Source organism: Phoca vitulina, unplaced genomic scaffold (genome assembly GCF_004348235.1).
Source record: "Phoca vitulina isolate PV1807 unplaced genomic scaffold, GSC_HSeal_1.0 scaffold3, whole genome shotgun sequence".
Classification (NCBI taxonomy): Eukaryota; Metazoa; Chordata; class Mammalia; order Carnivora; family Phocidae; genus Phoca; species Phoca vitulina.
Genome location: NW_022589706.1, coordinates 27,975,625 through 27,987,496, shown reverse-complemented (window position 1 = coordinate 27,987,496; position 11,872 = coordinate 27,975,625). Strand labels below are relative to the sequence as shown.

The 11,872-nt window shown below is 36.0% G+C and overlaps 1 protein-coding gene across 1 annotated transcript in view; it reads right to left on the bottom strand.

The window, feature by feature from the left end:
* Positions 1-4,824: 4,824 nt before the first annotated feature.
* Positions 4,825-11,872, bottom strand: part of UBE2K (ubiquitin conjugating enzyme E2 K) — a 72,050-nt gene continuing 65,002 nt past the window's right edge. Inside the window, exons 6-7 of the mRNA XM_032400221.1 lie at positions 9,610-9,738; positions 4,825-9,286 (exon numbers count right to left, since the gene is read on the bottom strand). Of these exons, the coding sequence (XP_032256112.1) occupies positions 9,212-9,286; positions 9,610-9,738 (204 nt within the window). The 3' untranslated portion in view covers positions 4,825-9,211. The remainder of the gene's footprint in view (positions 9,287-9,609; positions 9,739-11,872) is intronic.

Sequence of the window (11,872 nt, the reverse complement as noted above, 5' to 3'; positions counted from 1 at the left end):
TACACTGACACCTCACCTGGGAACAGAATTTAGAAATAATTTTTCACTCAAAACTTCTCAGTCACTGCTTCGTTGTCCTAGCTTCCCATATCACTGTTGAGAAACTTGAGGACATTCTTTTTTTTTAAATTTTATTTTATTGTTATGTTAATCACCATACATCATTAGTTTTTGATGTAGTGTTCCACGATTCATTGTTTGCGCATAACACCCAGTGCTCCATTCAATACATGCCCTCTTTAATACCCATCACCAGGCTAACGCATCCCCCCCCCACTCCCCTCCCCTCTAGAACCCTCAGTTTGTTTCTGAGAGTCCATAGTCTCTCATGGTTCATCTCCCACTCCGATTTCCCCCTCTTCATTTTTCCCTTCCTACTTTTTTTTTTTTTTAAACACATAATGTATTATTTGTTTCAGAGGTACAGGTCTGTGGCTCATCAGTCTTACACAATTCACAGCGCTCACCATAGCACATATCCTCCCCAATGTCTATCACCCAGCCACCCCATACCTCCCACCCCCCACCACTCCAGCAACCCTCAGTTTTTTTCCTGAGATTAAGAATTCCACTTGAGGGGCACCTGGGTGGCTCAGTTGGTTAAGCGACTGCCTTCGGCTTGGGTCATGATCCTGGAGTCCCGGGATCAAGTCCCACATCAGCTCCCTGCTCAGCGGGGGGTCTGCTTCTCCCTCTGACCCTCTTCCCTCTCGTGCTCTCATTCTCTCTCTCAAATAAATAAATAAAATCTTTAAAAAAAAAAAAAAGAATTCCACTTGAGGACATTCTTATCCCCCGTTCATTTAAGGGGCCTATTTCCCAAACTCCCAATTCCATTTTTTGGGCTGTCTCATTTTCCTAATGTTCTGAAACAAAACATGCCTCACTGTGGGTCTTTTCCCACTGTGTTGGGTGCTCAATAGGTTCCCTCACAGTACAGTGTCCTGAAATGTCCCTGATTATTTTAATACTTTGCCTCATTCCATTTTCTTTAAGTTCCTATTAGGGGTGCCTGGGGGGCTCAGTCAGTTAAGCAACCAACTCTTGATTTTAGCTCAGGTCATGATCTCAGGGTCATGAGATTGAGCCCTGTGTCAGGCTCTGTGCAGAGTCTGAGATTATCTCTTCCTCTTCCCCAGCTCGTGCTATCTCTCTCTAAAATAAAGAAAAACTTTTTTAAACAAGTTCCTATTAGGGGAGCCTGGGCAACTGCCTTCGGCTTGGGTCATGATCCCAGGGTCCTGGGATCGAGCCCTGCATCGGGCTCCCTGCTCAGCGGGGAGCCTGCTTCTCTCTCTCCCTCTGCCTGCTGCTGCCCCTGCTTGTGTGCTGTCAAATAAATAAATTAAAAATCTTTAAAAAAAAAAAAAAAGGTCCTATTAGATGTTGGACCTTCTGAAGTGATCCTGTAATTTTAAACATTTTGTATTTTAAAAATTTTATTTTACCTATTTTCTTTTTTTAAAGATTTATTAGAGAGAGAGAGCATGCATGAGAGCCAGGGGAGGGGCAGAGGGAAAGGCAGAGAAGCCTGATAAGGGGCTTGATCTCATGACCCTGAGACGACGAGCTGAGCTGAAATCAAGAGTTGGATGTTTAAGAGACTAAGCCACCCAGGCGCCCCTTTGTTGTACTTCTTAAACTTCAAATGTTTTAACTAAATTTTGTTGTAGTAATTTACAAAATCTTTTTTATAAAGCATTCTGTACTTTCCTCATGGACGCAAGAACTTATCTTGTCTTTGAAGGTAGTTGTATTTTCAGATTTTCTTCTCCCCGTACTGATTTTTTTTTTTAAAGATTTATTTATTTCTTTGACAGACACAGCGAGAGAGGGAACACAAGCAGGAGCAGAGGGAGAGGGAGAAGCAGACTCCCCATTGAGCAGGGAGCCTGAGGCGGGGCTTGATCCCAGAACCCCGGGATCACAACTTGAGTTGAAGGCAGATGCTTAATCAACTGAGCCACGTTCCCAGGCGCCCCAGTTAGGCCTATTTTAAACGTGCTCAAAACACATTAGCATACAGTTGGGTAAGATCATCTAACACAAAGCCTATTTTGTAATAAAGTGCTGAATATATCATGTAATTTATTGAATACTGTATTGAAAGTGAAAAACAGGATGGCTGTATGTGTACAGAATTGTCCTATCATGATTTACCCTCGTATCACGTGGCTAACCGGGAGCTGCAGCCCACTCGACTGCCCAGCATCACAAGAGACTATCATACTGCAAACTACTAAGCCAGAAAAAGATAGTAATTCAAAATTTTAAGTATGGTTTCTAAAGAATGCAAATTGCTTTTGCACCATCATAAGGTAACAACAACAAAAAAACTAAATTAAACCACTGAAAGTCAGGGACTATCTGTACTAAATGAAGGTTAGGGACAAAAATAGGGAGTGAAGAGATACTATGTATAATTGATGGAATAGAAATGTAATTAATATAGGTGTTAGGTAACCTAAAAAGGAAAACCAGAAACATTTAAAAGCTATTTTCTCAATGGATTAGTACTACAGGTAGGAAGAGGATTATAGATTTCCCATTATGAACTCTTCACTACTTCTCGTTGTTAAAAATGCATGTTTATCATTTGGAAAACATATTTTTTAAAGGAAAATCAACCATGCTAATAATCACCTCAGCAGACTATCATCCTGAATTCGTTTTTTGTTTTTTTTTTCTAAGTAAACTCTATGTCCAATGTGGGGCTTGAACTCACAACCCCAAGATCAAGAGTCACATACTCTACCTACTGAACCAGCTAGGTGCCCCACATTTGTTCCTTTATAAAAATTTTGCCTTTTGATTTTACCTTAATGTCATGACATCTTAGGTTAACCTGAAATGAGCTACACCTCTCTCATAGAAACAGAAGTATGACATTATTCAATTATGAACTGAAGTATCTGTAGTGGAATAAAATATTAAAATAAAAATATTAAAACAAATGGAATAAAATGGCTTTAGGGCCAATTAGATTTTGTGGTTTAAAAGATCATCTTCTATGGGCTCCATAAACCAAGAACACTGCTATTTATTCTATTATTACAAAAACAGAAAATAGTATGTTTGGTCCATGTAAAGCAACTTCAACAGAAGTCATGGAACCTTAAATACAGTTGAAGCTAGTTTACCAGAACATTCTGTTCAATTCATACCACTGATTTGACTGGTTTGGGTACACTTTCCTTGAAGACCTTACTCCCACCTGAACTGGTTTTCCTTTTCATGCTTGCAAATGATCCCTTCATATTTCCTATTTTTAAGGAAAACAAGAATGGCATTAAAATGTCTTAAAACGCTACCTAGTAGGCACATATAAATTAACAATATGATGGGGTTTCTACAACAAAAACCCTGTGACTCTAGGTATCCAAGTCATTTAGTTTTCTATATTAAAAAAAAAGAGCGAGCCTGGAAGCTTCCCCTTTTCCCTTAAAATTATACAATTCTATAAATACGGTTAGAAGATACCAGTGCAATGTCAATGCCATTACTCTTGTTCCTCAATATTGCTCAGGACACAAGGTCATTCATCTAACAATATAATGCAAATAATAATGTGCACAAAAAGGAATATATGTACTTCACATATTAAAAATGAACTGAGGAATAAATACAATAATTAAAAAGCTGTTATTTGAGTTGTGTGAGTGAAGAAAAGGCACCACTAGTTGCCCTTAAATCAAGTTAGGCATGATCTGTACATGCAGCAAAGCTTTTATGCCATAAACGAGAAACAGAGTATTAGGTATATTAACTCTGTAAGAAATAAAATATACTTTGGGTTTCTCAAATGTCCAAGTTTTCTAGTATTTGTCTTATTTTACCTATATTAATAAAAGGCTCTATAAATATTGTACACTGAGTATTTAAACAGCTTGGCCTTTTTGACTTTGGTTCTGTATCTTATTAAAAGGTACTTTACAATAGGGAGATTAGAATACAGCTGTGCTTTAATGTCTTTTTACTGAAATGGGGTAAAATGAACATTACAACATGAATGCATGGATAGTGTATTACTGTAGGACATACTCCTAAGAGGTATTAGAGAATTCATGTTATTTCACTGAAAATCTTTAATTCTTTGATGACTGAAACAAAACTTATACCAAGCGTTTACTACCCTAAAAATCTGACCATCCTTTGCTAGGGGTTGGTATGAGAGCTCACTTGAATTCCATCTGTTATTCTTGATTTAATATGTAAAGATCCAGCTTGCTCCATGAAAAGAGCACTTCATACTGGTATTCCAGTCAGGAGCAATTCCATCTCCAGGCTACAGAAAAGTCATAGGTCTGCTGAAAGCTGGTTATGAATGCCCTAGAGACATAAAGTAACAATCAGTTTTGCCATGTAAAAAAACTAGTACAAACCCTAACCAATATAGCCTCTTTTAGTTATCAGTATTAGAGGCAGGGGATAATCCAAGGGTAGTAACCCAGGACTTTCTGAAACAATTCAAGAGTCTTTTCCATGGGAACAAGCACCCTCCTTTCCAGAACTATTTGTGTGCACAGATGAAAACAGAATAAACATTACCTTCAGTACCAATTCTCTCTGGATTACTCTAAATTTTGGATTAGGACCTAGCCAAATGTTCTATTTTCAAATAAATAACTTTAATTAAAACAGTTTCAACACATTTTAAAATTCAAAGATCTAATATAATTTATCCCATTTATCATCATATGCTCATTACTATGAACCTTGTCTAGGAGACAGACCTACTTGCTTCTTTTTCTTGCTCAAAGTAATGTGGAAGTTTAATCGCCTGCCTAGGTGAGTACCCAGAAAGAAGATATAAACCATTTTCAGGGGAAAACATGCATGCATTTATTTTTAAGAATTCCCAGTAAGGGGGGGAAAAAAAATTCAACATCTTTAAAAATGTGTTTATTTTTTAAAAAATCAGTTGTGTACAAAAGTGTTTCGTAGTTTTTAATTCTCAAGACAAATACCCAACCCTCCACCCATACCCCACCCTGCTTCAATGGTCTTTCTGGTAACCCTCCCATTTTCCCCTTACAGGAAGTTAATGGCTCAGAATAGACCCTCCTACAGAATTTATCATCACTAACAGATTGTTTAGAATAGAGATCTAGAGAAGCTAACAAGCAAGGTTCTTTCTCAGTGAGGTTAATGAGAATCCCTATAATGGCAGTAGACTTCCAGCAGACACCACAACAAAGCACCATCAATTGCTGAAAGCTAAAAAATAGATTATTATTTTCAATAGTATTTCATTTTCTATTGGAAAAGTCTTTAAATTACATTAAATAAGTCTCTTTCCCCCCAAAGAAATAGTCTAGCTTTTATTATGATGCCTGTAAAAAGTAGGTAACAGCAAGCACACAAGGATCGTTTAACAGCACAGTGCAATGATTTGTATTCACTCACCCCCTAGAACCAAACTGATAAACTGTGCCACACCTGATTATATATATAGCAGCATGGTTGAAATAACCAAGCAAAAGGTGACACATTCACAACTTACATTTAGGTGATGATCACAGGCTTATGAGGGTAGATCAGTCCAATAAAGCAGTAACAGAACAAACAGGACAAGGGAGAGACTAACATTCCCCTATCCCTATGCCACAAGATTTTTGATCCATATTGCAACAGTGCAAACAGAACATGTGACATTATATGTTAGACACTGCAGAAAAGTAACATTTGGGGAAAAGGCTATTTATCAGTAAATACTTCAAGTTGCCTTCTTCCCCAGTGATAGCAAACAGCTGATGTTAAGCATTTATTTTAAACTGGTACTAAAGGAATGGAAATGCAAATTTTTTAAACCAAAGGTTTGTACCCTGGAATTGAAATTTCTTGAACTAGAAAAAGTGATTAATACAACATCATTTTGTAAAAGTCCATGAAATAAAGTTAACTGTAAACAGACAGCTTCCTTTATCATATCCAAACATTGTTTCCATCTATGTACAAGGAAGTATACCTGGCTCCAACCCTTCCCTGCCCAAATCCATCTTAAATTTAAAACAACAACAAAAATGCTTTATTTCCTGTGTTGCTACAAGTACTGTGGAAACATTATCATACCCTTACTGCAGAGTTTTAAAAGCTCAAATCAGCATACACTTATAGCCAAGATCTGCTTTTCACATCGATAAACTTATTAATAAGCAGCCTAAACAGTAACACAATATGCTGCATTCTGTAGTGCATAAATAAGCAATATCCACTTTAACTGCCAATTCTTTCTTATACTTTAAAAAATTATTTTTGCATAGTTTTAAGCGCCAACAATCACAAATGTGAAATACTTCCAAAAAGAAAAAAGCAGTCAGTCTTTCATTTCATAGATTACTCTCCTCAAACGCAAAATACCCAGAATCCAAACATATGTATACTTGAATGTATTACGTGTTTAAGTAAACCACAGTCACAATTCCAAATATTTGAGGGAGCCAACTCAGAGAATCTAATTTAGTACAAAGTTCTCAAATATTGATATACTACCTACTGTATACTTAACTTGGGGGACAAATTGCTATTCATTCATTCAGTAATCTGTAGTGAAATACTACTATACAGCTAAGTATTTGTCCTTTTAAAAGTTGGGCACATACCCAGGAAATAGACCCAATTATAATAAAAACCTACTGGAATATCAGCGACCTCTAGCAAATCTGCCTGCCCTAAATGAGATATTTAAAATATATATATATATATGTATTAAATATATATATATATTTAACCATAATTTTTGAGGCTTTTACAACTGCTGAATCACAAAAAATTGAGAATTATAAAAATAATTTCCACCAGGGTACCTTTTCTCTAGACCTGCAGTTTTAGTGTCCGTTTCCCAAACCCGTAAGACCAGAGGAAAAAAAGCAATTGCCTTAATTTTTATGTTTGGGAAAACTACATTTATCTGTAGAGAAGTGAAAAACAAGAAACAGAAGGACAGTGGGAAATGCACCAGAAAGGAAAGAGGGATTATCACATTTAATGTAAATGAGGTAAATATATTTTTGAAATGGAAAATGCATTATGGAAAACCTCTTTTACCAAATATTGTACTTTTCAATTTCCTGGGCACTGAGGATATTGAATTGCAGGTGGATGAGATTACCTATGGGGTTAATGTGCTTAAAAATCAAAGGCAAGGTATAAAGGTACAGCTGCCTCCAAGAGCTAAGTATGTAACGTTTGACCTTAGTAACCTCTGAGTTCATTCTCTCTTTTGTCTAACCACAGGACAATTAAATATACCCTGATAATACAGGCAAATAGTAAATTGGGTAGATGTGTTTGATACTGAAAATAATCCAAATATTACCAAGCCAACCCTCCACTAAAAAAAAAAATTAATTCTAACCAACGGTGGAACAAAACTGTCCACATTTCACACAATCCCAACCTTACTTCAAAATATAAAGAAAAGTACAAGGTTTTAGCTATTTAAAATAAATAAAGAAAAATCTTGTTTCCTTTGGCATCTTTAGAAAGTAACTAAACTATAACAATTAAAGGAGGTGATTGTATAAAGAAATTTATGCTTAAGCAAACATATAGGGGAAAAAAACATAGCAACTTGTGTTTAGTATGCAATAATATCAACTACAAGAGCTTACTATTAATTAGGAAAGCCTTACAAGTTTTTGGAAGAACCTTCACATCTTTAACATTACAATATATTTAATAATGGTTCTTTTATTGCTTCTAAGATTATTGAGAAGTCAAATGAAATTATGCTGAATTTATGGTTCAAAACTATTTTCCAAACACTTAATGATTATAATTTAGGATAAATAACACTTGAAGAAAGCAAACCTTTTATAATATGACTTTCAATATACAGCCTTACTTTAATTCATTCTCATTCCATTACATTGTTATTTGCATTGGTCCTGAAAATTTAATAAGAACTGTGTCTCTATGTATAGAACTGCCTGCATAAATCCATTTCAGCCTTCATAAAATGGTCACATTAGTGTTTGAGCTTGCAAAACTAATAATTTTCAAACTTTTGAACTTAGAATGAAATGTAACTTTAATACGAATAGAAAGTCTGACTATGTACAAGAAAAGGTAAAGTTTTCAATTCTCATCAGAAACATCATAAAGAAAGCTAGATTTATAACACACTTCTATTCCTATGTGTATCTGAAGTATGTACAGTAAAACACCACACAGCTTTCATGTGTCAACAGGGGCAAATGCAAGCAAGAGTGACTTGTAAAGTACCTGATAAAGCAATCTCTATAAAGCCAAAATTAGGCTAAAAAACTGCCAACAGTTGATTGCATCCTTGCAAGTTCGCAAAGAAAATTTCATCAGTTTAAAAATAGATGTCAAATTCACTGAAAAACTAAGTTGGGTTCTTTCATTAAATCTTGGGAATACTACAACATTAAGTATTTACTGTTTTTGCAAGAGGAACAAAATTGGCAGCTCCATTTTTACATTATTACTCACATAGGAAAGTTTTAAGAGTGAAGAACTGTAACAAAACACTCCAAATGGACGACCTAAAAATGGAGCAAGGGATACTGCCCCTCGGCATTTTTCTCCACCAAATATAGAGAAATTTACTATTAGAATATTAGCTGTGTGTGGCAAGAGGGGGAAAAATAGATATGGTGTCCCAGTCTGTTGACAAGGACAGAAAGGCTCTGAATAGGTCACCATCTTCAATTCTGGATAAATCTCATATTTAAGAATTCTCAAATGCTTAAAATGGTGGTCTTTTCAGCTACCCATCCTAAGAAGTCAAGTACAAGCATGCAAGTAAATTCACAGGCACAGAGGATCCATGTTAAAAACAGTTAAGGTAGCTGTGATGCAACACCAACAATTTGAATGGCCCTGACACACTCAAAATATTATCTTAATTATTCAACAAAATCCTGAAGCAAACTCTTGCTAGTCTTGGTACACTGCTAAACACTAAAGTAGCATGTTTTTTCCATGGTTTTAGCTTAGCTCAAAGAATTTTTACACTATTAAGAAAAAAAATTAAAGTATTTCCCCTTTTTAAATTTACACAGACGTTTAATTAGCTTTATTTACAGAGCAGGGATTTTTTTCAGTCTCCAATGTTGCCTAGATAACATCATTAGGCAAGAATGCCAGTTTAAAAGAAATCTATGCAGAATCCTAAAAATAACAGATGTTGATGCTCCTCAAGAAGGGGCAAGCTTGACTATATCAGCAGCTCTTTCTCTATGCCTCAGTTACTCAGAAGCAATTCTGTTGCAGTCTCTACATCCCATGATTTTGAAGACAAGGCCACTATTACCGCATTCTGTAGAGAAGAAAAGGGGACAAAAAAATCAAATCTCAAAATATTTTTAAAATACTGAATCACGCACTATCTTTATATTGTGAAAGCACACCTTGTTTTCTTGTTTTTTTAAGTTGCCTTGTATTTGTAGTGCATAAAAAGCTTCTAAACCAATGACTGGAATTAGCAAAAGGAAAAGAAAAGAATCACTGATTGTAATAACATAAGAAAGTTTATAAAAACTAGATTTAGAGTATCTTTGAACTACTTTTGTCAGCCAAGGATCTGCAGCAATAATGTAACTCAACCAATATATCAAAATAAGCAAGCCTTTTGGTACTTACCCTATCAAAGCCCATAGCACATAGGTTTTCTATTTTTTTGGTGTATTCTGGACTAGAAACTGGTGCTCCAGCATACACATGTGCCCAAAGTCGAGCTGTCTGTTTGAACATTTCGGGATTTTGTTTGTACTATAATGAAGAAACAAATTGAATGACATGACAATACAGTCACAATATTCAATATTTAATTACCTAAGAACTGGCTTTTTCTAAGTAAAAGTAATTTACATTTAAAATGTAATTGATTCAACTTTCTGTTGCATATAAGGTCACTCAAGAAAAAAGGTCCGACCTGAAGCTGTGATTCACAAGTGTTGACCAAAAAAAAAAAAAGACCAATTATATTTATCAACTTTAATCTCCAATTTCAATAGATATAAGTAACAGAAAACTAATACTAATTGAAGTGAGGTACAGACATGTTTCTGAACACTGCAAAGTGTCAAACATTATACAACCAAACAGAATTGTTTGCTTCTAAAATTGTATGGACATTAACTAACAAATGTAACGGACTTTTGTATTAACCACAGGTCGGAAAAAAATACAACTAGACTTTGCTGCTTTGCTAGAACGGTATTCGTATACAATGATTTAAGAAAATACCATGTGCAAAGCCTTTTTTCAAAAGATTTTATTTTGGGGGCACCTGGCTCGCTCAGTTGGTAGAGCATGCAACTCTTGTTCTCGGTGTTTTGAGTTCAGGCCCCATGTTGGGCATGGAGCCTACTTAAAGGAAAAAAAAAGATTTTTAAGTAATCTCTACACCCATCATGGGGCTCAAACTTACAACCCTGAGATCAAGAGTCACATGCTCCACTGACTGAGCCAGTCATGCTCCATTGGCATGCTCCGCTGACTCGACATGCAGTCTTTTTTTTTTTTTAAAGATTTTATTTATTTTTTTGTCAGAGAGAGAGCGCACAAGTAGGGAGAGCCGCAGGGAGAGGGAGAAGCAGGCTCACCAAGGAGGGAGCCTGATACGGGGCTCGATCCCGGGACGCTGGGATCATGACCTGAGCTGAAGGCAGACACTTAACCGACTGAGCCACCCAGGCATCCCTCAATATGCAGTCTTAACTTACAGCATCTTTTGAGATGTTTATGAACTCATAGGACTTTTAAAAGGTAAGACTTCCCATTCTCATTAGAAAGAGATAAATTCATTCTTAAATACTCTGGAACCAATATTACTTAACAAATGAAGTATAAATTTAAAATAACTATTCAATTCACTTTAATATTTCTTTTAAAAGTATTTTACATGTACTGAATATTTTAAGACTGATCAGCTTCTATTATATATTAAAATGATAAATCTAGTTTCTACCTTGTTAATTCCTAACGAGGAAGTAAGTCAAATTACTGGACTCTTTGAGGAGCTAGAGGAAAGCTGTAAGTCCAACTTCAGCCTTTGAGGCTCAGAACGTCACAGGAAATCAAAGCTGAGATTCAAGCCATGCTTCTGACTACCAAAAGCAAATCAACAGTACATACATACAGCATGTAAAACCCTAATTCTAAGCACTCTGAAACAAACAACAGTAGAATGTATTAACAAAGATATACATAAAATAAGGAGTGAACAACTTTTCAAGGGAAAGGAATAGGTTTACTAAGAGGAACCAGGCAGAGGAAACATGGTAGATTGAGTGAAATGACCGGCAGAAATGAACACCATCTTGAAAAAGCAGGAGTCCAAGAAACAGTAAAAATTTAGGAGAGGAAGCTGGGTTTGTAGACAATTCAAATCATGGAAAGACTATAAACTAAAGAATCTGGATTTACCAAGTAGGTGATAGCAGAGCTTCCTTTTTTTTTTTAAAAAAAGATTTTATTTATTTGACAGAGAGAGACACAGCGGGAGAGGGAACACAAGCAGAGGGTGTGGGAGAAGGAGAAGCAGGCTTCCCGCCGAGCAGGGAGTCTGATGCGGGGCTCGATCCCAGGACCCTGGGATCATAACCTGAGCTGAAGGCAGACGCTTAACGACTGAGCCACCCAGGCGCCTGAGAAGTTTTTTAAAATGTGAACTAAGGCAAATCAGAGAAGTATGACAGAGATACTGGGAATGGAATCATCAAGAGAAAAGGAGGCACAGAGAATTCCAAGTCTGTGGCTTGGATATTTAACTAAGCTGATGATGGTATCATATAAGGATGGACAAGTTCATAGGATTTAAGATTCTATGTTCAGTATGGGAATGTGCTGAGGTATCCAAGAAACATTCATAAAGAACTATCCAGTTCTTTTTTTTTTTTTT